Below are 27,751 nucleotides of genomic sequence, written 5' to 3'. Positions count from 1 at the left end.
AACCCGAAGTCCCCGAGCCCCGGGAACGTCACGGAGGCCTCCGCCGTGAGGCCAGCCTGTGCACGTGGCGGGCCCGCGGCAGTAGAACCCAGGTCCGGACGGGAGCGTTCGCGGACTCCCGGGCGCTGCTCGGGAACCGACGCCGTCGGCCGGTCGGCTCGGTGCAGGGCGCCAGGCTGGGCCGTAGTGGACAGCCGCGGCAAGTGCGGCTTGAAGGGAGGGGTCGTCGGAACGCCCCCCGTCCGCAGATGGGGTGTCACCCGGGCCTCCCACCCCAGACACCGGCGCACGCCCAAGTCGTCGGAGGCGAGCTGTTTATACCCGATTTATTAGAGATCTCCAAAAGAGGGGCTGGCGGGTGGGGCGGGAACCCGGGCTGCATACGGAGGCCGGCCGCGGCCAGCAGCGGCTGCACTGGAGGGACAAGGCCCCCTGGTTGGTGCCGGGGGACACCGTGCTTGGATTGTCACACACCAGACCGCAGGGGCTGAGGACCTGGGACTCCCTCGCCCTGATGAGTAAGACACACGAGGTTTGTAGTTTTCCGAATGGATTCAGCAATAAAAACAGGACGGTGTGAGGGTGTGCGATGCGATTTCTAACCCCCGGAGAGGTGGGGTGGGGACGGAAGGGCTGCGGAGACAGTACCGTGCCAAGGGACCCCACGGGGAGGGTATATTGCACTGAGGTTGTTGTGGGGCCGGACAGGGGAGTTGCTGGGGTGGCTTGGGGGGAGGACAGAGGCGGACCGAGGACACCTCAGCCTTGGAGGAGCCTCTGGTCCTTACAGTACAGTTCACGCGCCGTCCACGGTGGGGCGATAGAGGCCATCGGAGAGACCAGGACGGGGTACAGGATGGGGAGTCACACAGTTATGTACAGATTCTCTTGAGAGGGTCTCATGTAACCCAGGCCAGCCTCCAGCTGGATATACAGACAAGGATGACCTCGAACTGCTCACTGTCTGCACCTCCCGCGTGCTGGGATGGAACCCAGGGCTCCCGCTGCTGGGTGAGCTCTGCCCAAGCAGCAGTGGCGCCAGCCCTGGGGTTTTTTTTTCTTCTCTCTTTTCTTTCTCTTTTGGTCTCTGGAGGCAGGATTTCACTCTGTAGCCCCGCCTAGCCCGGAACTTGCCTCAGTCCTCCTGCCTTACCTTTCCAAGCGTTGGGAGGACAGGTATGACAATGCCTTCCCGGAGGGGTTGTGCCTTTGTAGCCTGAGTCAACTCACTCAGCGGCTCACCACATGGGGGTTCACTTGCCCCCTGCAGGCCCCCAAACACCAGGACTCCGTCAGCAAGCAGTGGGCCTCTGGAGGGAGGGCCCTGAGACTTACGAACGTGGGACTGTAGGAGGTCCGGAGCAGGCATCCGTCCATCATGGCTACTGTGGCCCCCGTGAGCACACCGGCAAGGGTCTGATCCCAGGCTCCACGCCCTCCATTGCCACAAAGGGAATGCACCCCTGCAGGATGGGCTGCATCACGCTCCTCAATGCCTACTCGTCTGCTGTGGTCCCCGTCAGCCAGCCAGGTCCTGACGTCTGTGTCCCTGAAGGTACAACCCAGGGGCCCGTGGGGCTGACCTGGGGGCTGTGTGCTGGAGCTGCAGCCTGGCTTTCAGAATGTTCCAGCTGACTTTCGACAAGAACACCATGGGTGGAGCATCCATGAGGCAGGGACACTACGGGACTGTCCCCAACACACCGCTTCCAGAAGTCCCCTGTGGGTGTGGTGAGCTCTCCCTGTGTCCGGTGGACACAGCTGGATCTGGTGGTGTCTTCAGCCGGGTTGTTTGTGGACCCGGCTGTCACTCTGGAGCCTGGTCTTGCTCTTCTCACCATGCCTCCCACTCAGGGCTTCACAGGGGTGGGAGGCAGACGACACAGCCTCTCCCAGGCAGCGCCAGGTTTGATTGTAACCGCAGGACATTCGTGCTTGGGGACATCCTTCCCATGGCGGTAAAAAGGTGCAGAAAGTCCACAGGGCATGGCCAGTTCTGGTCTGCTCAGGTCCACACCTGAGGTGACGGAGAGGCTCTCGGAGGCAGCAGTGGGGGCCTCATCCACTCAGGAGCACAGTCTGGGATGGAAGCAGAGGCTCCAGGCCTGTCCCCTCTGCAGGCCACCGCGGGAGCCCTGGAGAGAGTGGGCTTTACTGGAGCCACTGGCCGCTGAGGCGGGTCCCCAGCGTAGGAGGCCGTGTGGAGCCTGATCCGCCAAGGCCAGCGGCCGCAGCCTCTTCCTGGGTTTTCCGTCTTTTGTCTGTCTCCCGGAACATCACTCCTGTGCTCCCTCTCCGTGCAAAAAAGGACCCAAAATAAATACAGGATTGGGCGCTCTGAATGCTGCCGCCCCAACAGGCACAGGTAGCGGCAGATGGTGGCCCGAGCTATCCTGGGGACAGGCCTGGCCGGTGGCATCCTTTGGTGGGGAGGACGAGGATGAGGTCGGGCCAGGGCCCTCGGGGTGATGTCGCTGAGCTCTGGGCCCCAGTGGGGAGCAGCGCCTCCAGGAAGTGGCTGGGGTGGCAGGACTCTGGGCTCCAGACTGGGGACTGCATAGAAGTTACTGTGAAAACCAGAGCGGCGGTGAGGGAGGGCGGGGCGGGCCGGGACCCCCGCCACCCGCCCACCAGGCCTCGGGTGCAGCCTCGGGGCTGCAGGTGTGGGCGGCCCAGAGGTGCCCCGCTTCCCTGGCCCGCCTGGCAGGCACACCTAGAGATGCCTATGCCTTAAGCAGGGGGAGGGGAGGGGGAGTTGAAGCGAGAGGAGCAAGAATGGGTGAGGAGGGCAGGGAGGCGGGCAGGGGAGGAGCTCCGGCCTGGTCCTCCCACCCGCCCCCGGGACTTACTGTGTCGCTCTCGCCGTCGGAGGCGGGCCGCGCGCTATAGTGAAGCGGGGAGTACACCCAGCTCCTCTCGTCGGTGGGCTGCGCAGCGCGTGCGGGAGGGGTGCAGAAGGCGGGGGCGAGGAGCGGACAGGCAGAAGGAAGAGACAGAGAGTAAAAGAGGGGACCCACCCTGGGGAGCAGCCGCAACCCCGTCCCCTCCGTGAGGGGCGCCTGCCCCCAACCCTCAGCCCCGGGGAAGCAGCAGTGGCAGCGGAAGCGGTTAGTGAAGCCGGGGTGCAGGCGGGATAGCGGGGGCGGGGCAGGGCTCTCCTCTCCACTGTCCCCAGCTGGCCTGCCTGGTCCCCTGGCCTGCTCTGGCCAGCACCCTGTGGGCGCCCGGACAGGACGTGGCGCTGCAGGAGTTGTATCGGAGCCGAGTCTCAGTGGACTCCCACAGAACCAGAACCCAAGGGGGCCAGCCTGGGGGAACAGGGGCCACAGGCCAGCAGCCCCGTCCCAGGGAGGGGTGTCCCAGGCACAGGAGGGCCTCAGACTGCAAGGCTGGTGGACAAAGAGCCCAGGACGACCTCCCAGGGCCAGGTCTGCCCTGCAACCTCGGTCTACCTCCTGCAACCGCCGTCTACCTCCTGCAACCGCGGACTACCTCCTGCAACCGCGGTCTACCTCCTGCAACGGCGGTCTACCTCCTGCAACGGCGGTCTACCTCCTGCGACCGCGGTCTACCTCCTGCAACGGCGGTCTACCTCCTGCAACGGCGGTCTACCTCCTGCAACGGCGGTCTACCTCCTGCGACCGCGGTCTACCTCCTGCGACCGCGGTCTACCTCCTGCAACGGCGGTCTACCTCCTGCACCCGCGGTCTATCTCCTGCAACGGCGGTCTACCTCCTGCGACCGTGGTCTACCTCCTGCAACCGCGGTCTACCTCCTGCAAGGAGCCCACCAGGGTCTCCTCTGCAGGCTGGGGCTCGGCACCCCCACCTTGGACGGCCCTGGCTCCATCAAATCCCCAAACTTCCTGCCTCCACCTCTGAGTGCTGGGGTGACAGGTGTGTGCCCCCCCCCCCGTGCTGTTCCGGCCACACCAGTGCTGGAGCAGCTCTGGCATGTCACTCAACCTGTCTGGGCCTGGTACTCATTGATGATGTGGAGGTGGCAGCCCCAGGTAGGAGGTCCGTGCTGCGGCCCAGGCATGTGCACTGGGAGGTGACCCAGCGGTGCAGTGATGGGGGCGGTGGGGACCTGATGCCCTGTGTGGCCTGAGCCTCAGCTTCCCCTCCTGTGAAGTATGCTACTGAGGGAAGGGCGGAGCCTGGGTGGGAAGTGTGCACAGGCGGGCTGGGGTCTCTGGACCCCGCCGCACATGGGGAAGATGGGCACTGCCGTGCCGGTCTGGCGAACACACATCCGGTCAGGCCAGGCCAGCAGTCATCTGAGGAGGGGGCGTGGGGTGCCGTGTGCTGGGAGCCCGTCTCCACGTGTGACGGGCTGTGGTCACTTACAGTGCCTGTGTGGCTCGGTGTCACGGCCCGCAGTCGCTGGCGACGGGGAGAGAAAAGCCAGTATCTCCCGTGGGCGAACTGGCCACACGGCGGGCCGGGCGGGAGGAGGAAGAGAGGAGAGGGCAGAGGGTGAGGGGGGAACCAGGCAGGGAGACGGACGGGCGGGCGGGCGGCCGAGCAGGGCAGAGCGACTGAAGCGGGGTGTGGGCGGGGTGGGGTGCGGCCATTCAGGCCAGAACCTAATCCACGACGCAGCCTGGCCGCTGCCAGGCCAGAACCAGCAATGCATGGGCTGACTGCGGGCCTGGCCGGGCTCTCCAGGGCCAGGTAGAGGCCCGGGCCTCAGTGGCACAGTGTAGACAGTGGGTGAGTTAGTCGGGAAGCGGTGAGGGTCTCAGGTGCGTGTGCGGACAACCCCGGGCCCCAGGGACAAAAGATGACACCGGAATAGGCCGGCGGACCCCAAGGGGCGGCTGAGGCTCCGACCCATTTATAGGGCACGACCCTGCACTGGACCCACAACCCCTCTAGTGTTTCTCCCCGTGGTGGACGAGGGTCACTGAGGGTCCTAGATCCCCAAGGCCTGGACTGAACCAGCCTTGTCCACGAAGGGCCAGGTCCCCGCCTCACACAGCAGGCGCCATCGGACCTGCCACTCCCTGGGTCCCCAGGCCCGACCATCATGAACAGAACTTGCCCCCAGAAGGACCAGCCACTCTCCTGGGCCTCAGTCTTTGCTCTGGTCTCCCCATGGCCAAGAAGGGGCCCTGCCCCTGTCACCCAGAGTGAGGACCCCAGACAGAGGCAGGTGTGACTTACAAAATAGATGTCTGTGGAGGGCGCGTCCTCCTCATCCGAGGCCTGGCTGGCGGGCTCGGAGGCCTGGCTGGCGGCGTCCACTTCCACAGAGGCTGCAGCTGATGCCCCAGCTGGGGGGACCTCCGCTCTGGGGACACAGGACAGTGGTGGCGTCCTAGGCGGTTCTGTGAGCGGCCACCCTCCCAGCCTTCACTGGTCGCTCAACTCCCTCTCCATCTTGGGGGCACTAGTGTTTTTGGGTGTGGAACCCACAGCTGTCTGTGCTGCCCAGTTCTGTCGACAAGACAGTCTCATCCTCGAAGATGGACCCACGAAGAGAAAACCGCCCTCGGCAGACTGTTGGGTGTGCAAGGCGTTTTCCTCCTCCTTTTACTGACGAGTGTATTTGAGACACAGCTCCGAAACTCCTTCTCGAGACCAGACTGGCCTTGAACTCGGATCCTCCCGTGTCTAAAGGTATTTGCTACTATGCCCAGCCTATGGTGACGTTCTCTTGATTGATTGATTGATGGGGGAGTGTCCCACCCCACCCACTGTGGGCGGGGCCACCCCACAGCCGCAAAGAAAGCCAGCTGAGGCTCCAGGAGGCTCCTGGGTAGCACCCCTCATGGCCTGTCAGTGCCTGGCCCGGCTTCCCTCCTGGGTAGCACCCCTCATGGCCTGTCAGTGCCTGGCCCGGCTTCCCTCCCGACGGAGTGTGACCTGAGATAATAAACCCTTTCCTCTCCAAGCTGCTTACGGTGTTTACCACAGCAACACAAGCCTAACTAAGACACTGCCCTGCCTCAGCCTCCCCAGTGCACACACTTCTTATCTGACGGAGCAGCCAGGCCTGGGGTGACCGTGACAGCCACACGTCCCTAGACACAGGCTGGCGCAGAATCCGGGTCAAGTCACCATCTCTGAATGGGGAAGGCACTCACTCACCCCGCATCCGGCTCCTTGGGGACCACGATCCCCACGCTGCACACGGGTTCCACCTGCACCGTTATCTTCTGTAGGTCCTCCACGTGGGGCTCCTCCTGGGGCCTGCAGGGGACGCCCAGCCTCAGTTTCCTCCCCTGACCCCATGGCTGCCTTTGATTCCTGGTCCCCGGGGGTCCTAGCCTGGGGGCCGCGAGGGTTCAGCTGCTGGGTCCCGCTGTGGCCCGAGGGTGTGCGGAGCACAAGCAGGTGGCCACGGGCCCAGCGGCCCGCAGCTGGGGAGCTGGGCACTGCTGGGTGTCTGGACCTGAGATGCAGGAGGGTCGAAGGTTCTGGAAGCCGGCCAGGCCTGCAGTGAAGAAGGCGGTGGGCACCTGGGGAGGGGGGCTCACCGGCCGTCCTGGCCTGAAGACTGCGTGCGGCGTCTGTGGGGAAGGCACACAGGAGGCGGTCAGCGCTGCGGTGACGAGCGGGTCCCCCCCAGCACCCACTCGGAACAGCTGCACCCACCTGTACCGGGGCTGCTCTGACGTCTCTGAAGGGGAGCGCTCTGGGATGGAGAGGGAGGTGGACGACAGGGTGGTGGCGATGGAGGCCGTGGTGGCTTCCTCAAAGGAAGGTGGGGTGCAGGGCAGGAGGTCGGGCCGGCCTGTGGGGGGGACAAGCCTAAGCAGACTGGGGGCCATCTCCCCCCTCGCTCGGCCTCAGGGCTGGCCTGCTCCTGCCCCCCGCCCCCCCAGCCACCCTGTCCGATCTGGTTGTTACCGACACCCCTTCTGCCGTCCTCCACCTCCCGCCCCAGGGCCTTGGCACGTGTACTGGGTGCCCGGCCCATGCCCAGGGTTCCTTCAGGGTCTGCTTTCCTGGGTGCCCAGAGCACAGGCTGGCAGGTCACCTTCATCCTCCAGTGTGGGGTAGCTGCGGGCCCCCCGCAGGTCATACTGTGCGTCTTCTCTCTCGCTGGGGATCTGGCTGGCCGAGAAAGCGGCCGTGGGCCCCAGGGACTTGACGGCCAGCAGGGCACCGCGCCCTTTCTTGGATGGAGAGGACTTCAGGGCTGCAGGGGAGGAGGGCAGGGGTGGCCTCGGCTCCCTCAGCTTCCGGGAGGTGACGCCTCCCCTCACGGCCTGCCCCTCTCCGAGCCAGGGTCCCGTGGGCTGCCCCTCACAGGAGCTCGCAGGCGGACCCTGATCTGCCCCCATCCCCAGCTGGGGACTCTGGCCCTGTGTCCCCTCCCGCAGGCAGCGGCTCACATGAACTCTTCCGGAAGACTGTGCTGCTCATGAACTTGAAGAAGCGCTCGGCGTAGAAGCTGGGCCGGTGGACTGAGACGGTGTCCTAGGAAAGCACAGCGGGGTGGGACAGTCTCGCGGGGGATGCGCCCACAGACACAAGGTCACGTGCATCCCGGGCTGACCTCGAACCCAGGCTTCCCCTGCCTCAGGCCCTGGAGTGCCAGGAGGACTCATCCCAGCCCTAGCACACATTCTGGACGCTTCGGCCTGCACCTTCCCAATGACCCTTCGAGGATTCTCTCAGAGTCTGCATTCTCCCGCAGTCTTGAGCACTTGAGTAAGAGTCACCGGGACGGGCTGTGGGAGCGGGGCCCTCAGCAGCTTGTCATGTCAAGAAACCCTTCCCAGCACGCCCGTGGAACCCAGACCAGAGGCCAGCTCTGAGCTGTGGGGCACCTGTACGTCCCCTGCTCCTTCCTCTTGGCCTGGACAGGTGACAGGCCTGGCCCCCCTGGGCTGGACAGCACCCTGGGAAGTCTGAGCCGCTCAGCAGAGGGCAGATGAATGGGTACAATGAATGAATGCATGAATGCATGAATGAATGAATGCATGAATGAATGAATGCATGAATGAACGGCACTCACCCCATCGTGGACAAGGGCTTTCCAGGTGTGTTCTAACTTCTTGATGAACCTGGGACAGACAGAGGGGCCCAGGTCAGCCCACTGGCCCAACGTGGGCGGGAGGCAGGGGGCAGGCCAAGCTGACAGGCTGGGTCACCAGGACAGTGAGAAAGGGTCAAGGGAGGACGGGAATGTGGGCGTGGTCAGGCGGGGAGAGGGGCGGGGCCGTCTGCTGGGCGTGGCCTGCGCACCGGTAGGACTGCAGGATGTCGATGATTCCGATGTGCAGCAGCAGGCGCTCCCCGCGCCCATTCACGGCCGGGATCCGCCCATCCTGCGGGGAGAGGCCCGATCAGCCCCACACAGGACGGCCAGACCGACAGGACCTCCGTCCCGGGGGCAACTGGGCAGCCACTGGGTCCAGGCTGGGCAGACACAGCATGCCTCCCTGCGCGCATGCACACGGCACCCAGGGCACGGCAGCCTCGCCCGTCCTCGTGTTAATCACACCACACCGGCCGCCACCACGCGGCCCAGTCCAGTTAGTGACGCCCCTCAGCACCCCAAAGCCCTGCAGCTGAAGGTGGAGCCCCCCGGCTCAGCTCACTCCACACGGGGCACACGGGCTCACCTGGTCCCCACGGGGCCCCACGCAGACCCTACAAAAGCCGAGACAGTCTGAGGGGCAGCCTCACGGGGCCTCCCGCAGGCTGGGACGGACAGCCCTCCCCCTAGGGCCTCCCTTTCGGGGCCATGGGGTGCGGGTGAAGAAGGAGGGTCACCCAAAGCTACCGTCCCTCCTGTTAGTGGACGGGTCTCCCTGTGCGGTCCTGGCCGGCTCCACTGCCCCCTTGGGGTCAGGGCCGGTAACTACACACACGGGCGGCCCACGGGGAGGGAGTGCGCGAGATCGGGCGCCACCCCACTCACGTGTCGTCCGTCTCGATGGCCTCCCCGCGCGCAGCGCCGCCCTGGATGGACTCCATGGCGGTGGAGTACAGGGCCTTCTGTGCCACCGGCCGCTTCTCGTCCGCGGTGCTCCGCGCGCCCTCGGCCTGGCGCTCGCGCTCCTGCTGATCGATGTTGTGCACGCCCAGCAGCAGGCTGTAGTCCATGATCTTGAAGCTCTCCAGCACCTGGCACCGGGGACGCGGGTCAGCGGACGGGTGGCCCAGCTGCCGACCCACGCCCCACGGGGTCGCGGCGCACCGGGCACAGGGGCCAGGCTGTCTGGGGACCGGGAGGTCTGGGGACCTGGAGGGGCCAGGCTGTCACTACTGGATCTAGGGCTCAGAGCAGGAGGAGGTACTCCGTCCTCCTGGGGGTCTCCTGGAGCCCGAGAGCTATGACATGAGTCCAAGCCAGCAGAGCCGACAGTACAAGCCCTTCTAGTCCCCAGACACAGGAACAGAAACCACACTACGGAGGCCTTGTTTGGCACACGCCTTTAAATCCAGCACACATGAGATGGAGGCAGGTGGGTTTCTGTGAGTTTGAGTCCAGCCTTGTCTACATAGCAAGATCCGGGACAGCCTGGGCTACATAGTGAGAACCTGTCTCAAAAAAGCAAACACAAAGCCAAAAAGGCCGGGCGGTGGTGGCACACACCTTTAATCCCACTACTAGGAGGGAGAAGAAAGCAGAACTGTGAGTTCGAGGCCAGCCTGGGCTACAGAGTGAGATCCAGGACAGCCAGGGCTACACAGAGAAACCCTGTCTTGAAAAAAAAAATTATTTGCCTTATTTTTCAGAAAAGGTCTCATGTAGCCCAGGCTGGCCTCAAACTCACTGTGTAGCTGAGGCTGACGCTCCTGAGGACAAGCCTGCGCCACCACACCTGGTTTCTGCGGCAGCAGGATGGAACCAGGGCTCCGGCGTGCTGGGCAGAGCCCCTACCTCCCCACGGAGCCCTGCTTCCGGCTAAGCTCCCCTATCTTCCCGGGACGCTGGGGACGGGGCCAGCCCCGGCACTAACCACCCCAGCCCTGTCTCCACGTTTAGAGGTTCTGTCTAACTACCCGGGCGGGCTCTGACTAACTCCCTAGCCTGGTGACGCTCCTGCCTCTGCCGCCAACGCTGGGACGACAGGCGTCACCAGAGCACGCTGGTCGCACGGCTGAGCCCGGCAGGGCAGGTCCCGGGGGAGGGGCTGCGCTTACCAGGCAGTCCCGCTGCAGCGTCTTGACCAGGGCGCCGAAGGTGTCGGCGTCCAGCAGCAGCCCTTCGGGCATGTCCTGCATGAAGTCCAGGTCCTTGTAGGTGGGCAGGCTCTTCTCCTTCTCCTTCTTGCTCGCTCTGCGCTTGTACGTGGAGCCCTTGAGGTCGAACTTGAGGTGCATTTTAACGACTCGGGGCAGCACGTTGTTCATGACCACCACACGGATGTTCTTGCCGCCAGACTGCACACAATACAGCCCGTAGAATTTGGGCAGCAGCGTGCGCGGGTTCTGGTTGAGGTTCTGCAGGGCGAGGGACAAGGAGGTGTCAGGTGGCTGAGCGGAGCCTCGTCCTCGGATCTCAGAGAGTGTGTGTGGAGGGGCGCATGCCACGACCTCCCAACGGTCCACTTGCCTTCCACCCCTACCCCCAGCCCCGCCCCTCACTGGGGGTCCTAGGCGGGGCTCCACCCCGACCACGCCCCCAGCCCCTCACTGGGGATTCTGGCGGGCTCCACCCCGACCACGCCCCCAGCCCCTCACTGGGGAATTCTGGGCGGGGCTCCACCCTGACCACGCCCCAGCCCCTCACTGGGGATTCTAGGCGGGCTCCACCCCTACCCCCAGCCCCGCCCCTCACTTCCAGCGCTCCACCCCGACCACGCCCCCAGCCCCTCACTGGGGATTCTGGGCGGGGCTCCACCCCGACCACGCCCCCAGCCCCTCACTGGGGATTCTGGCGGGCTCCTACCCTGACCACGCCCCCAGCCCCTCACTGGGGATCTGGGCGGGGCTCCACCCCGACCACGCCCCCAGCCCCTCACTGGGGATTCTAGGCGGGGCTCCACCCTGACCACGCCCCTGTCCTCTCATCTAGTGTTGGGTTTTTGTTTTTTTTTGGTTTTTAGAGACAGGTTTCTCCGTGTAGCCCTGGCTGTCCTGGAACTTGCTGTGTAGACCAGGCTGGACCTGAACTCATAGAGATCCCTTGACTCTGCTTCCTGAGTGCTTGGATTAAAGGAGTGAACTATCACCACACGGCTCTCACCTAGTTTTAATTTTTATTTTATGTGTATGTGCATATAAACATGTTGTGTGTGCCTGGTGCAGAAGTGGGCATGAGATCCCTGGACCTGGGGTTACAGGGAGCTTTTAAGCAGCTACGTGGGTGCTGAGAACAGAGACCAGTTCCTCTGCAAGAGCAGCTGGTGCTAAAACTACTGGGATACCTCTCAGTCCCCATTACCTCCTTTTTTGTTTATTTCTTCAAGAAAGGGTCTCACTGTCCGGCCCTGGCCAGCCTGAGCTCATTTGTAGACCAGGCTGGCCTTTAGCTAGGAGATCTGCCTGCCTCTGACTCCTGCTCCTGAGAGCTGGGACTGGGGGTGTGGGTGCCACATCGACACTCTTGACTTTGCGACAGGGTCTCAGCCTCGGACGCCAGGGCAACAGTCTGCATGGTGCACCCTGCCCCTTGTCAGGTGCTCGCAGGTCCGTGACAAGCACGTGCACGCGGCTGCAGACCACAGCACGCATGTGGAGGTCAGGAACCACTTCTCCCCTTTATCCTGTGTTCCTGAGATGCAGCCAGTGTGGCAGGCTGGGGACAGGGCCTTTGCCCGGGCCGCCCTTGGCCCCCGCTCCTGCCTGGCGTCTGCTCTCTCAAGGTCAGAATTCCCGTCCCATGGCAGGAACACAGGCTGCCTCGAGTCGGGACATCTGGGGGTCCCACCCCAGGTATCATTCAAAGTAAGAACGGTGTCCCAGCGGGGAGAGTGTCTCGGTCTGGCTAGGCGACCAGGGTGGTCACAGCCAGGCCTGTGAGGTCACTAACGAAGCTCCAGCCCTGTCTGAGTTCCGAGGTGAGCGGAGAAGGGCGGAGCCAGCTCCTGCCCTACACAGTGGCCTTTTATGAGGGGGTCTTCACCTTTGTGCCTGTGACTCAGCGCATCCCCCGCCCCCGCGGCCCCGAGGGTGGCGGGCACTCCCACAGCCTCCCCGCCGCCCCCCCCGCCCCCCCCCCCCCACTGCGGCCCCGAGGGTGACGGGCCCGCACCATGTAGTAGCCGGGCAGCAGCTTCTGCAGGAACTCCGCCTCCTTGTGCATGACGGTCTTGATGATGAACTCGTCGTCGCTGGTGACGTAGAAGACGGAGCCGCTGGCGCCGGGGTTGGACAGCTCGATCAGTGGTTCATTGCACAGCGAGTACTGGGGGGGGGGGGGGGGGGGCGGAGGCATGAGCAGCTTCGGGGCTCCCTGCCTCGGCGGCCTGGTCCTGTGTGACCCTGGGCACACCTCGCCCCTCCTATGCCCACCTGGAACCTCAGCGTGACAGCCATGACCACTGCACCGCCCGGCCATCCTTCTGTCCTTCCTCCACCCACCGCCTGAGCCACCAACGTCCCCAGAAGGCAGAGACGCCCACACTGGCTTCCCTCCCCTCCCAGCACTGCTGGCCCTACAGCGTCACGGTGACTGGGTGGTGGGGACCCCCCTGGGAACCAGGAGCCTGCCCTGTGCCTGTCCACTGTCGACAGTGCCCGCTCACTTCCCCCAGGGGCCTCGACCACGGCTACCCGGGTCTGAAGCCCCAGCCGCTCTTTCTAGATGAATCCACAGCCTCCTGGGGACCGTGCCAACAACGGAGCTCACATACAAGGACCACGCAAGGACCACAGGCAGGCCACCAGGGGGGCCACGGGGGGGGGGGGGGGGCATCAAGCCAGACCCCATGGCTGAAGGCTTGGTCCCCAGCGTGCTCACAGGCAGTGGCAGAGCCCAGGAGAGGACAAGAGGTCACACGCAGGAGGCGTGGGGCCCCCGGGAGGTGGCCCAGCTGCTGTTCTCAGGAGCCAGCCTGGGGCAGCTTGTTACTTGGCAACGCTGACTGACACACATACCAAGTAATCGTCGGGCCGGATGCCGAAGAGCTCCCGGAAGTAACGGAAGGCGACAGGCGCGTAGGTCTTGAAGCGGAAATCCTGGAAGTGGTGGGCGGGGGTGAGGTTGCTCCCTTCGCTGCGGAGGAGGACGCAGGGGGGTAGCTGTGAGGGATGGTGGCTTTTTGGGGTGCCTCTCCCCATTCATCCCATCCTTCCCTCCCTCCATATGTATACACATGTGCATGTGGAGGTCAGAGGTCAACCCCTCTGCACCTTATTTTCTGAGACACTGACCCCAGAGGTCACTGACTTGGCCATGGGTCTCTGCCTCCCCCACTCGAAGGTCTAGACACGCACCAGGCCTGACTTGAGTGGTTTTGGGGACCAGAACTCAGAAAGGCAGGCTTACATGGCAGCCACGCCACCCACGGCCTCCTCCCTCGCTCACTGGCACTGGGGCCGGTGACACTTGGCAGGGCAGAGATGGTCAGGATAAGATGGCTACCCAGCCTCTCTTGCAGCTACCTATGGTCATGTGACCAAGTCTAGCCAACGAGATGCAAGCGGCACAGATGTCACGTGTGCTGGAGTGTGGGTGGTGGGAGGCAGGGCTCGGGCAGCCCTGTGGCTCACACCGACAGCCTCCTGCTCAGCCACGGGAGAGGGGCGCGGTGCCCCCGGGGCCTACCTGGGAAAGAAGATGCTCTCCACCACGTAGAAGTCCTGCATGAGCACGTCACGCTCCGGCTTAGAGCTGAGGTTGCCCACTGTGTACCCGATCCCCAGCTGGATGGCACCCTTCAGGGTGGACGAGGTGGTCTGTGGGGAGAGTCGGTGGCGTCAGGGCCCTCAAGGCTTCTCTGTGCTGTGCCCCGCCGGTGTGCCACAACAGGGGGCATCCAGCTGCATCGAGAGCCTGCATCCGTCAAGCCAACAGCCACCTCCCCAGCAGGGCCCTGCGTGCCACGGCCACACAGAACAGAAGGAAGTGGATCGTGGATCCGTGGGGCTCAGAGGGGCAGCTGCTTATCATGGGGACGAGCAGGGTTTTCTTTGGGGTGACACAACGTTCTAGACAGCGGAGATGGCTTCACAGCTGACAGCTGTGCACTTTAAAAAGGCGACAAAGGAACGTATCGCCGATCTCAGCAAAGCGCTTACAGCGGCAGCCACAGCGGGGGGCCGCCCACGACAGCCCCCTGGTTACCTTCTTATACGTGGTCTCTCCAGACGCGTCCACACCTCGATGGCCCAGCTTCTTCCCGTGGCCAGGGCCCGGCTGCCCCGTCACCGAGGGCGCCTGGGGAACAAGGAGCAAAACCAGTTAGGCCGGGAAGGGCGCCAGAAGGTGCAGGCAGCGCAGAAGAGGGCTGGGGGGCAGGAGGAGGCTGGCCTGGCTGTGGGCGGCCTGCAGTCTGTGCACCTGCCAGCAGGGGGAGCGCACGGCCCCCAGACACCCAGATGGCCGCCCACCCCATCCACGGGACACTGGAGCCTGGGCCCACCCCTCATCGCTCCATGGCTCTGGGTGTCCCTGGGACCCTTCCTTACGAGGACCTGAGGAAAAACGGTCCCCAGCCAGGGGGACAAGGTCCTCCAATTCCTCACCATGGACTCTCAGGCCCCAGGGCAGATGGTGTCCTAGACACCAGGCTCCGTTGACCAAGGCCCCGGCCTCTTGCTGTGTGGATAACAGGGAACCCCCGCCCCGGCCCCCACCTCTCCACTACTGCTATCTCAGCCCAACACACTCAACAGTATTTGGGCCCAGAGAGGTGCTGTGCACGGCCTGGGAACACACAGCGGCTGCTCAAGCCTTTGTCTCCTTAGAGAGGAGGGTTACAGGACTCACCTCTGCAAGGACAGCTTTCTTCTGGGTCATACCTGGAGAGGGAGGGCACAGTTAGCTTGTTTCTTCATGTTTTACCTCGACACACACGGAGGCCAGAGGTCCAGGCCGGTGCCGTCCTCAGTCATCTTCACCTTGGCTTTGAGGTTGTTTTGTTTTGAGACTGGGTTTCCCTGTGCAGCCCTGCCTGTCCTGGATCTCACTCTGTAGACCAGGCTGGCCTCGAACTCACAGAGACCCACCTGCCTCTGTCTCCCGAGTGCTGGGATTAAAGGCGCCGCCGCCGCCGCCGCCGCCGCCGCCACCACCACCGGCTGCACCTTGGCTTTTGAGACCCGGTCTCTCGCTGAGCCTGGAGCTCACCATCAGGCTGTCTGGCCTCTTAGAGAGCTCAGTGACGCTCCTGCCTCCATCTCCCCCGTGGTGGGGTTACAGGTGTGCCGCGGCACCCAGCTTTTTACCTGGGTGTTAGAGACCCAAACTTGGTCCCTCGGCTTGCACAGTAAACACTTTACCACGGAGCCCGGTCCACGAGGGGTGTGTGCGCCTGTGCCCAGGGGTGACTTCCGACCCACCCCAGGCTCACCGGGGTCCCTGGATGCAGACAGAGACAGGGACCAGGGGCTTGGAGGTTGTAGGGTCCCAGAGTGAGTGGAGGTCACAGGGTCATGGGAACTGGCAGGAGGTCCTAGAGGCTGACCCGGTGCCTGCCTCGGCCTCGCAGTGGAACAGTCTGTGGTTTTGTGTCTGGGGCACAGACAGGAGCCCCAGGGAGACGAGCGTTCGCAGCCTGGAGCTGCTGGGCCACGGAGGCGAGAGTGGAATCGCTAGGCTGGTGACGGGAGGGTTGGGGAGGGCAGGGGCCTCTGCGGGAGATGCCTGCTGGGGGAAAGGAGGAGGGCCCGGAGTGGGGGTGACTCCTAGAACCCAGGGTCACTTCGGGTCCTGGGGAAGGAAGAGGCTGTGAGCCAAGGACACAAGGTCCCTGCACCCAGGTGGGCCTGGGACAGATGTGTGGACATTGGGTGCAGGAATGACACCCATCCCGGCCCTGACTGGGACCCTGGGCGGCTGCACATGGCTGTGCGTGGAGGTACGGGGGACCGAGGCGGAATGTTCTAGGATTTGTAGGAGGCCCCTGGGGTGGGAAGCGAGAACTCAGTAGCTCCCAGGGCTGTAGGTGACATTCTGAGGCCCCAAGTCCCCCATCCTGCCCATATCCAAGCTGAGACCCCAGGGTGGCCATGGGTTCTCTGGAGTCATTGGGCTTTTGCCTCAGTTTCCCTTCCTGCCTAGAACATGGGGGCCAAGACAGACCCTGGGGACAGCATCACTCGGCGGCCCTGACATGGCGCAGACGCCCTCTCCTCCCAGCCAATTATCTTCTGAGTGAGCAGCCCCGTTTTCCAGGAAATTATGTTTAAAAATAGTCGGGGAGGAGGGGAGGCAGGGGCACCAGCTGGCTACGGGTGCGGTGCGTGAGCCCCGGTCAGCCCACGTCTGCTGGCAGCACTCAGGCAAGTGGGCGACTCTGCCTAGGTGGTCCAGGCAGCGACCCCTCTACCTTCGGGCTGCTGTCTGCTTCCCCAATGCTGTGTGGCCTCAGGTAAGTCTATGACCCTCTCTGGGCAGGTTGGGAGCTGTGTCTCTATCCATCACAACCACTCGGGCCACAACAGCATGCTGCCTGGGGGTGCCACCCGGCCACGCCCTCTACTCCATCAGCCTCTGTCTCTGTCGACCTGGCGGTGCCCGTCACCTGCGACCCTCCTCACCAGCCACCCTGTGCCTCATCAATGCTGCCCTATTCTGACGACGCCATCTGCTCCCTCCTGCCTGAGCACGCTTCCATTCATCAACGTTTGTTGACTGACTGCCAGATGGACAGTTCTCTGCCTCTGTACCCAGGCCTCCACACGCTGAGGGCCCTGAACCCGAGGCAGGGAACAAGTGAATTGGGGCCCTCTGAGCAGCACACCCCAATGACACCGACAGAGGACAAACACAGGAGGCCTAGGGCACAGGAAGGAAGGGAAGGGAAGGGGCTGGAACGGACAGGAAACAGAAACCGCGGCCAGGGGGATCCCAGATCCTTGAGCAGGCCTTCGCTCTGCCTCAGAGGGCGAGGCCCGGGGCAGGACAGGAGGAAGCACAGATGGGGTGGGGTGGTGGGGGTCCACCAGCCCCGGGACTGGGTCCCACCAAGTGCTTCCTGTCCAGACACCCCCCTGCTTCCCTGCTCCATCCTGTGAGGACCTTGCACGGCTCCGTCCCCTGCAGCTCGCTCTGCCAGATCCCTGCAAGGCTGGCCCCACGGCTGAGAGATCCCGCAGGCAGACCCCACGGGCACGCTGCACGACCCTCACGCACGACTGTCGAGGGCCTGGCGGCTGAGGCCGCAATGCCACACGCACACGTGACCTGCTCTGGCCGTGGTAGAGAAGGAGAGGCCTCTGCGGGCTGGCACGTGGTCCTGGTGGTCCCAGCAACTCTGGCCCCCAGGACCACCCACCCACGGGAGCCCGCTCAAGATGCTTCTCCCGCCCGCTAAGCATGACCGCAGGTGAGACCCACAGAGAGAGCAAGCCCAGGCACAGCGCATGGTTGACGGCGCAAGCGCGGTGTGGAGCTCGCGCCTCTGGGCCGCCGGTCCAGCAGCAGTGGCAGCGGCGGCTCCGAGACGGAGGGGCTGTGCCGGGGGACCTCGAGGGGGGTGAGGAGGAGGGGGAGGAGGAGGAGGAGGAGGGGAGGAGGAGGAGGAGGAGGGGGAGGAGGGGGGGGGGGGAGGAGGGGGAGCGCAGGGCCAGCGCCGCTGCCCGGCAGGATTCCTCACACACCGCAGTGAAGTCCTATCCTGCCCATCCACTCACTGGAGTAGCACTCAGCCCAGAACAGGAGTGAGGCCTGACACTGAGGGCAAGGACTCGGAGAGACCCAGACCCGAAAGCCACAATGTGGACCCCAGGACAGGAGGACACAGAGGGGAGTGCGTTCGCGGGCTAGGGGCTGCTTTAGGGGATAAGCCTGAGAGACGGCCAAGCAGTGGACACCGGGGTCAGGCAGGCGCGCACCTTGAGTAAGTGATGCCCGCAGTCTCCCAACGAGAGCTCAGAGCGCCCCAAACCCAGGCACAGGAGTGAGTGCCCATGCGGTGACACATGACCACCGGTGTGGCCTTATGGGACCTGCAGACCCCAGCTGTCACAGAGCTGGGGCCCCGGCCTCTGAGGAGCCGAGGTGGGGACGCTGTCCAGGCTTTGTAGGCAATCCTTTCACTGGGAGCCAGCTTCCCTCAGCAGCCTCTCACCTCACTTCCCGCCCCCCCCACCTGCAGTGTGAGGGACAGGATTAGTGGTTCTCCCGAGCACTAAGAGAGAGCTCAGCTCCCCGAAATGCGGGCAGGTCTGGAAGGCCAAGGCCACATCGTGAGCCGACCGCGGGCCTGGTCTACACCACGCTGCGTCACCCTGTGCCCACCCTGCAGCTGGGGAAACTGAGGGCACTTGGGTCCTGGTGGGGTGGGGGTGGTGAATGGTCTCTTTTCCGACTGCCGTTTTAAGGGACTTGACAGATGGCAGAGTGGCCCAGCCCCACATAATGACCACCTGACCCAGAGGCCCCCACTACCAAGCACCAAAGTCGACCGAGAAGAGCTGGGGCCACGCAGCTCACAGAGACACTGCAGGGCCCCACACGCCCAGGCTTGTCCCCAGAACTGCAGACATAGAAAATAAAGGGGAGATGGAGGAGGTGACAGAGGAGGAGGAGATGAGGAGTGGTGGAGGAGATGGAGAAGGTGATGGAGGAGGAGGTGGTGGAGGAGGTGGTGGAGGAAATGGAGGAGATGGAGAAGGTGATAAAGGATAAGGTGATGGAGGAGGTGATGAAGGAGGAGATGGAGGAGGTGGTGGAGGAAATGGAGATGGAGAAGGAGATGGAGGAGATGGAGAAGGTGATGGAGGATAAGGTGATGGAGGAGGAGGTGATGAAGGAGGAGATGGAGGAGGTGGTGGAGGAAATGGAGGAGATGGAGAAGGAAGATGTGGAGGAGGAGGTGGAGGAGGAAATGGAGGAGGAGGTGATGGAGGAAGTGGAGATGGAAGAAGAGATACAAGAGTAGGTGGAAGAGGAGATAGAGGAGAGGGTGGAGGAGATGGAGGAGAGGGTGGAGAAAGTGAAGGAGGAGATGGAGATGAAGGAGGAGGAGATGGAAGAGGAGGAATGATGGAGATGGATAAGGTAGTGATGGAGGAGATGGAAAAGGTGGAGGAGGTGATGGAGGAAGTAGAGGAGGTGATGGAGGAGCTGGAGGAGGTGGAGGAGGAGGAGGAGAAGATAGAGGAGGTAGAGGAGGACGGGACAGAGGAGGAGGAGATGGAGGAGGAAGGGGTGGAGAAAGAATATCTCAGGTAAGGAAGTGACCAGAACTGGTGGTAACATCCATCTTTCCAGGACTCTGGAGGCTGAGGCAGGAGGACTGTGGTGAGTTGGATGTCACACTGCTGAGCTGGTGGCCCAAGCCTGTCATCCCAGCACAGGGAGGTGGAGGCAGGAGGGCCAGGAGTTCATCTACTTGGCTACCGTTCAGGATCAGGAGGGCTATCTTTGGCTACATGGTCACCTTGAGCCAGCCTGGGCTACATGAGACCTTGTCTCACACAAGAGAAGCTTCGGTGTCTCCCATGGGTGACCACTTTTCCCTGTGAGCAAGTCGCCACACTGCTGGTGTGTCCTGTCACCCACCTGCTGAAAAACTGAGTCCTGGGGGCTGCTGTGAACAGCAAGGGTTCAAGGTCACAAATAGAGCGCATCTTCCAAACCCTGGCGGGGCACTGCCTGGACCTCGTGCGAGGGCATGGCCGCCCCCTGCCGGGTGCTCTGTACTCCACACCACGGGCAGCGGGGCAATGCTGGATCCTGGGACCCCACGGGCCCCAGAGCTGCTGTGCCCGCCAACACACCACCGACAGCTCCGACCGGAAGGAAGAATTCAGCCAGGCATCGTGCCCCACGTCCACCCGGGAGGCTGAGGCAGGGGGATGCGTGTTTCGGGCCAGCCTGGGCTACAGAGCAAGATGGTCTCATGTGGTGTGTAGGCAAGGAGAGGATGTGGAGACAGGGTCTCACTGTGTAGACCAGGCTGGGACTGAGGGCAGTACAAGCCAGGAGAACGCTCTCTGCCTCGCCTCGGGTTTTATCTGAGGACTAGGGGAGGCTGAGGACCCTGGTTTAGCGTTCTCGAGAAAACAGGTCACAGTGGCAGTGTGGCTGAGCACCGGAGGCCTGGATCACGGGACCGGCGGAGGGACAGGACAAGGGTCCGCTGCTGCCCGGGAGGCCGCCACTCCACAGTCCAAACCGATTCATTCCCCAGAGGTTCTGATGACCAAACCCGCCCTGGGGGCAGAGACCCCACACCGCGGCGGTCCGGGTCTGGCTGAAGGAGAACCCACGTTTGACCGCTGCTGCCCGCCACACGCTGTCCCCACCACGGCCCCAGCCAGGGTCTCTGCCACAGGACATTTGCACAGCCCACACCTCTGTAGCCACTGCTGTGGCTCAGCTCTCAGGGACGGTCCCTTCGGTTTCAGTGACCTCGTCACACTCTCCTGTTTGGTCCCTGCAGGGTGAGCCACGGCAGGACTCACGGCCACCTCCCTGCTCAGAGTCTACCGGCTCATCTCAGGGACGCTAGCAGGTGCTAGCCCATTTGAGGATTTAAGAAAAAACCCTCTGCAGAGGGGAGCGGCCCTGCCCACAGGGGTGCTGACTCGGAGGCCATGCATGACATCCCGGCTCCCGCTCCACAGAAGGCATGGCAGCCCCTGCCTGTCCTCATGGCTCTCGGGAGATCAAGGCCAGCCTAGGCTACACAATGAGGACCCTGCCCAGAACACGGAGAGAAGGGACAGTCATGATGGCGGCGGCGGCGGCGGTGATGCCGATGACGGCTGAGGAGGTGACATGGTGGTCAAGAGCACTGGCTGCTCTTCCAGGGGACCCAAGTTTGATTCCCAGCACCACCTACGACAGTTCCAGGGGATCCGTGGCGCCCCACGCACACCGGCCACAAACCCACGCAGACACATACACATGAATAAACAATGAAACAACCCACAATGAGATGCCGCCTCCTGCCCTCTAGTGAGGCTGTAGTCAGAAAACAGGCAACGTGGGCCGGTGAGAGGGCTCAGTGGGCGAAGGTGCTTGCGGCCAAGCAGGATGGCCTGAGTTCAATCCCAGGACCACACGGCAGAGAGAGACAAGTGATTCCTGTAAGTTGACCTCTGGCCTCAACAACCACAGGGCAGCACATGAGAAGTACACACGGAATATTAAAAATTAAAAACCATCACCAACGTCAGCTAAGCTGGTCATGGGAAGCCACCTGCAGCCGCCAGGGAGGGAGAAGTATCCGGCCGCTGTGGGCGAGCCTGGATTGTCCTCAGTCGGACACACAGTTTCTCAGTGACTCAGCGAATCCACCCTCCGGCAGCCAGCAGGGGAAGTGAACAGCTTGGTCCACCCAAAACCTTGTGCACACACTCCCTACAGGAGCACCCGAAGCAGCCAAGGCCACGGAAGCAATGGACATCTGCCTACAGGAGGAAGGGTACAAAAGCGTGATTTATCCCCAAGGAGTATTACTCAGCCGTGAACAGGAACAAGGTCCTGACACCCCAGTGTGGAGGGACCTGGACGTGAAGGTCACAGGGCATGTGCTCCAGTAGAGGCCACCCTGAGACAGGAACTGGGTTCATGGGTTTCCGGGAGATGCTAAAGAGGGGATGGGGTGATGGAAGGTTCTGGAAGGAGACAGAGATGGAGACTGCATAGTTCTGATAAATAAACACCACAAGAGCAGTGAGTAAAGGTGCACATGCCCGAGGACCTGAGTTCAATCCCTGGAACCCACACAAAAGGAGAGAAGTGACCCAGAGTTGGACCACCACACGCACCCTGGCACACACACCACACGTGATTGCCAGCCACCCCACAGATGGCAGGATGGCGACAGGAACCGTAACGTAAGCTGTGGACCAGCGGCTGAGCACGCTGGGAGGCCCCAAGTGCAGATGTCAACCTTGTGAATGTTCAAGGTGGCAGGTCTGCGACCTGTGAGCACACAGACACCCCATGTGGCCTGGAGGCTGGGCGGGCCTGGGCTGCACTTCCTCTCCTCAGCCGCCAGCTGTCCTGGGAACAGAGAGAGGAAATCACGAGGCGGCTGTGGCGGGAGAGGTGAGGGCTGCCACACGCACCACAGAGCCCTGGGGGCCCGCGGGGGACCAACCATCGGGGCAGGGGTGTGGCGGGGCCGGGGGACAGGCGCAACCCTGGGTGGGCACCGGGACCCCACGGCCCTCGTTCTCCGGGGTGACTGTCCCTTCGGCCATCCCACCACACAAGACACACTTCCCCGTGGGTCAGCTCCTGCGGTAAACAGGAAGCCAGGCCAGACAGGGCGACCAGGCCACCCACGGTCCTACAGGTCCCCAGGCAGTGGGCAACACTCAGGGCCAGTGGTGGAGAGAGGAGAAGGCTCCAGCGTCTGCACGAAGAGCTGTGGGCCGGGCAAAGCCCCAGGTCGGGGCTGTAACCCAGGCTGTGCCCCACCAGGACACGCGGCCAGGCGGTTGTGTCCCCCTTAGGCAGTGTCTACCCAGGTAGGAGTCCCGGTCATTTCTCCTGCTCTGTGTCGCCAGCCTGGGTTACAAGACACCCCTCCCCCCAAAAAAGAACAAGCGGGCCTGGGGCTCAGTGGGCAGAGCACGCACCAGGCCCTGGGCTCCGTCCGTCTGTCCGTCCTTAGCGGCACGCGAACCGGGTGTGGTGACGCACGCCCCGTCACCCAGCACTCAAGAGGTGGAGGCAGGAGAATTGGAAGTTTAAGATCATCTTCTGCGACACAGTGAGTTGGAGGCTAGCCTGGGCTACATGAAACCGAAACAAAGCACAAAGAGGGAACTGCGAAAAGTAGAAACCTCAGGACGGGAAATCTCTATCCATGATGTCAAACTGGGGACAGACAGATGGACACACTTGACAACAGCAAAACTAAAATTTGCTAATGGTCAGTAGCCACCAGAAGGGCAATGAGACACACACTGGTGTCACAGGGGAAGAGAAGGGTCCTCAATATACAAACAGCTCCTACAAACCAACAATTAGAAGCAGAAAAGATGCAGTTTCCAGAAAATGAGGCCACGCTGTGACTGGCGGAGGACCAAAGGCAGGCACGTCGTGGTGAGCAACAGGGCGGTGAGATGGAGCGCAGTGACGGCTGACAGGACCACCATGGCAAGAAGCCTCCAAACCAAAACAAACCAAACAACCGTGCATGGCATCAGGCCGGGCATCAGGTGGAGTGGCCGCAGCTGAGCCCCTGCACAACCCAGTCCGCTGAGCCCACGGGTCCCGCCTCACAGCAGGCCTGGCTCTGATTAGCTCCCCAGCCGGGTCGCCAGCGTGTGGTGAGCCACCTGGACCCCAGCCCCCTCAGCACCAGGCTAGATCCAAAGCTTGCTCAGTGCGCATGCCATGCCCCGCCCCCGCCCGGTGCCCTGCCCCTGCGGCTGGGGATTACCTGTGCCCCACATCCTGCTCCCCCTCCCCCGGACTCAGATGGACACACAGAGCCCCTGGAAGTGCGGGGAGTCCCCTGAAGGCCTGTGGTGGCACAGGGTCGCCAGCCCACGAGGCCGTGGCTTTGTGGCGGCTCTGAGCTAATTCCCGGCTCAGGATAATCCCACGCAGGGTCCCCACCTGCCCGGTCACCCAGTACAGGGGCCACTGACTCCTGGTCCACCCAAGACCCACCAAAGACCTCAACAAATCCCTCAGCACCCACCACACTATTCTCAGACACAATGCCTATGACCAATGTTGGTGTGGCCTCAATCAAGCCCAGCTGCCAAGTCCCGGATCCCCAAACCTGCAGCACACATATATACACGACCACAGACACTCGGGGCCCTGCCTCCCGGAGGGAGCAAGAGCTCCAGGCCAGCCCCCGCCATGCAGCCCGACGCTGTCCCTGGTCATCACCAGCCCTGACATCGCAGCCCTGGCCAACCTGGTACAGCTGGACCTCCTCAAGGTAGGTCGGCACTGGGCCTGCAAGATGGCCCAGTGGGGGGGAGGAGCTTGCGGCCAAGCCTGAGGCCCTGAGCTCCACTCCCAGGACCGACAAGGTAGCGGAGAGGACGGGCCGCCAGCACGCTCCTGACCCTCCGCCTCCACCTCCCGAGGGCTGGGATGACAGCTGCCCCCCCCCCACCTGGCTTATGCGGTGCTGGGGTGGAGCCAGGGCTCTGCTCACCAATCCCCTGCCCGGGCAGCTGCTTCTCCCTCAGGCCCCCGCTTGAGGTCACCTTCACGGCTGACCCCTATCTGATGTGCTCCCACTTGAGTCTCGGCAAATGCCTTCCAGGGGAAGCGAGCTGAGGCCGTGCGGGTCTGTGTGGCCAGCAGTCCCAACTGGGGCTGCTGGCCCGGAAACCTAACAGGGGGCAGCTGCGGCAGACTGTGGGATGATGGGCACGGCCATGTACTGATAAAACTTTATTGCGGGCGGTGGTGGCGCACACCTGAACCCCAGCACTCGGGAGGCAGAGGCAGGCGGATCTCTGTGAGTTCAAGGCCAGCCTGGTCTACAGAGTGAGATCCAGGACAGCCAGGGCTGCACAGAGAAACGCTGTCTCGAAAAACCAAAACCAAAACCAGAAAACTTTATCAACAAAACCTAGCATGGGGCTGCAATCCGTCCAGCCCGGGTCCCAGGCTTTACCTTGCTCCTGTACTCATCAGCACCCTGACCCCAGAAGTTTAATCGAGGAAGGGCCCCAGAGTGTCTCTCCACTGGGTAGACTGAGGCAGCGGCCACACAAGCGTAGGATCTCAGTATGACACCCAGGGTAAGACCTGACTGGACCTTTTGTCTCTAAGGTCAACAGTTTTGACGCTGACGTCGAGGTCACCGCTTCTTCCTGCTACACCTGCTCGGCACGGATCACCACGGCACCCTTGGCCGTCACGGCGCACCTGTTGAAAGCCACCCTGTCCTGGCACTGTGCTATTGGAGGAGCAATGAGGGCCCCCGAGGCTGGAGCCGGAGAGCGAGGGGCAGAGACAGAGGAGGGGAGGGAGGGGATGGGGCAGGGCTGCGGGCAGAGGGAGGGTCCTGAGCCAGTTTTCCTGGGGCTCCTTCTGGAGCGGGAGAGCTGGGGGAAGCGAACGAAGGACGATGGAGCTGGACCAGGTGGAGGCAGAGGGTGGAGGAGACGTGGGCAGACTCTGGGGTGATTTTAGAAGCAGCGCTGACATAATTCGCCGCCAGTTTGCATGGGGGAGGAGGCAGGCTGGGAATGATGAGGTTTAGGAACAGGCTCACACTATAGTCCAGGCAGGTCACCAGGCCCTGAGTACCCAGCCTTCCCAAGCCAGGCCATGAGCCCACAAAGCACACAGGGACCCCAGCAATCACGGGGAGACATGAGGCAGGCCAGTCTGGGGCCAGGCCTCTGGAGCAAGGAGTCCTTAGTGCAACTGGATTCTAAAGAGCACGGAGTAGGGGAGCGGCCATCAGATTGGTGGGAATTACCAGAGCAGCTAGCAGACGGGCTGGCCAGGAAGAGGGGGACGGCACCCAGAGCACTCAGCCTTTCCGGGAAGAACCGGGGGAGGCCTCGCTCGGCCTGCCTTTGACCTCCAGCGCCCCCCATGACAGACGGCACCAACCCTGGACACACACACTCTGTTCACACGTTTAACAGACGGCAGCCGACAGAATGGCCACAGCCGAGGGCGGCGGGACATGGGGAGGGGGCGGGTATGCAGTCGGTGGTGAAGAAATGCTAACCACACTGACTCCTTTAAGGCGGTCAGGGCTGGGGTGCTCCCCATTTTATAGTTGGGGGCACCCTGAAGAGCCGGACGGGAGGTTGGGGCCCACGCAGGGCAGCTGCGGGATTCTGTGTGAATGACTGATTAGCAGGAAGGACTTCCGGGAGGAGCAGCCCCTGGGGGTCTGGAGTCAGGTTTGTCCAGAGTTCGGAGACCGAGCCTGTGGAAGCTTCTCACGGGGAGGGGACGTTTGCCCTGGGGCTGCCCTGGGACCTGACACCTACAACTATCAGGGTTATGGCCACACTAGGCCAGAAGGCGGAGAGTGAGACTCGGACCCCGCTGTCCCCCAGACAATCCCTCCATCAGGGCAAGGGACCGAGGCGCGGGGACCCCGAGTGACGGAGGGGAGGGAGGGGCAGGTGGCAGGACGCCGGTTCTCGACCACTGGGTTCCAGATGGCAGCCCGCCCGCGGCTGGGGACCTCTGGCTGCCCGGCTCGCCCTCCCTTCCCGGTTTAAGGACAGCTCGTTGGGGAGACCCTGTGTGAGCCACCGGGACCACACGGCCGCCGCGGCCAGCCAGGGGGTGCTGCTGGGGGAGCCCAGGGTTCTGGGGATCCAGAAAGTTCCCGTGACCTCGATGGAGAAGGGAGCGTTCTGTTCTCAGCCGCGCACGCAGCCCTGGAACGCACACGCGGCGGCGAGGCTGCTGGTGGCACGAAAGGGGACATGAGGAAGCTGGGGGTCCCACGGCTACGCTAGCGTGGCAGCCGGGGGCCGGGGGGAAGGGCCTGGCAGGTCTGGGGTTGACAGGACACCGGCTCGCGCGGCCTGGATGGAGCAGTCACCTCAACACCATCCCTCTGCCCCCACACCCCGTTTTAGAGAGAGGTAAACTGAGGCCCACGAAGGGGTGATCGGCGGTGCGTAGCAGGGAGGGACCAGAAGGTGACACTTGCAAGGCTGACAGCCCAGCACGGTGGCCCCGGGAAGGGGGTCGCATGGAGGACGTTTTCGCCCTTCCCAGCCAGGGAGGGCCCGCAGGTGGGGTCCCCCCAGAACAGGGTGCCCCGGCCTCCCACGCCGTGCACAAGCCACTCCCCACAACCCCAGGAGGCAGGCGTGCAGGGCCCGTCTCCATCACCCGCAGCAAGGGGTCCCTCCGCCTCCAAACCCGAGGCCCCCATCCCCGCGCCCGCACGCGCCTAACGGGGGCCTCGCTCCCTGCCCCGGCTGCCAGGATAAAGAGCCGCACCCACGCACGGTCCGCGGGTCGGCCGTGTCCCCCGAGGACCGAAAAAACGGGCCGGGCGCCGCGCACCCCGCCACCCCGGGCGGGGCGGTGCAGCCTCCCGGCCCGAGCGCGCGCGCGCGCGACTCCCCTCCGCGCGGGCGGTGGCAGGGCGCGCGCACCCCCGCGCGGCGCGGCCGAATGGAACGGCCCCGGCGGACCCCGGGGCGAGCGGGCGAGGCCACTGCGCCGCCGAGGGGGAGCGGGCGAGCGCACCGCGGCGACGGGGGGGGGGGGGCCGGGCTTACCTGCTTCCGCCCCGCTCTCCGCCGACCAGGCCGCCTCCGCCGTCACGGCCCCCGCCTCGCGCTCTCCGCCTCGTCCGGCACCTCCAGCTCCATGACCGAGCGCTGCGGCGGCGGCGGCGGCGGCGGGCCCGAGGATGCACCCGCGCTCGGCCGCCGCCGCGGAACAACAAGCGCCGCCGCCGGCACCACAGGGCGGAGGGAGGGGCGCCGGCGCGCGGGGCGGGGCCTGGCGGGGCCCGGCGCTGACGCGGGCAGCCCAAGCCAATCAGAAACGGGGACGGGGCTCAGGGCGGCGCCCACTCGCGCCGAGTCCAGGGCGCCCCCCGGCGTCCGGAGCCGGAAGGACTCGTGCTCACGTGCGGTTTGGGGCCGGGGGGAGGGGCCCCGGCAGGGGGCGGGGCCGAGCCGATGGAGGCTCGGTGAGGGGCGGGGCCAAGGGGAGGTGTGACTCACTGGCGCCTCCTAGCGTCCACCGAGGGAAGGACGGAGCGGCGCGGACCGACCGGAGAACCGAGGCGGAGGGCTGC

The 27,751-nt window shown here is 63.8% G+C and overlaps 1 protein-coding gene across 1 annotated transcript; it reads right to left on the bottom strand.

The window, feature by feature from the left end:
• Positions 1-309: 309 nt before the first annotated feature.
• Pip5k1c (phosphatidylinositol-4-phosphate 5-kinase type 1 gamma) lies at positions 310-27,423 on the bottom strand. Its single transcript, XM_028862954.2, is given in 19 exon segments — positions 310-2,567; positions 2,850-2,927; positions 4,350-4,427; positions 5,169-5,295; positions 6,096-6,197; positions 6,485-6,517; positions 6,603-6,741; positions 6,988-7,149; positions 7,346-7,430; positions 7,972-8,020; positions 8,202-8,284; positions 8,877-9,086; positions 10,110-10,409; positions 12,163-12,315; positions 13,008-13,125; positions 13,678-13,808; positions 14,197-14,289; positions 14,842-14,873; positions 27,225-27,423. Coding segments are annotated over 18 exon segments (1,974 nt in total). The 5' UTR covers positions 14,872-14,873; positions 27,225-27,423; the 3' UTR covers positions 310-2,564.
• Between the last annotated feature and the right edge of the window lie 328 nt (positions 27,424-27,751).

This window comes from Peromyscus leucopus, chromosome 22 (assembly GCF_004664715.2).
Source record: "Peromyscus leucopus breed LL Stock chromosome 22, UCI_PerLeu_2.1, whole genome shotgun sequence".
Lineage (NCBI taxonomy): Eukaryota > Metazoa > Chordata > Mammalia > Rodentia > Cricetidae > Peromyscus > Peromyscus leucopus.
This window is presented reverse-complemented; position numbering and strand designations above follow the sequence as displayed.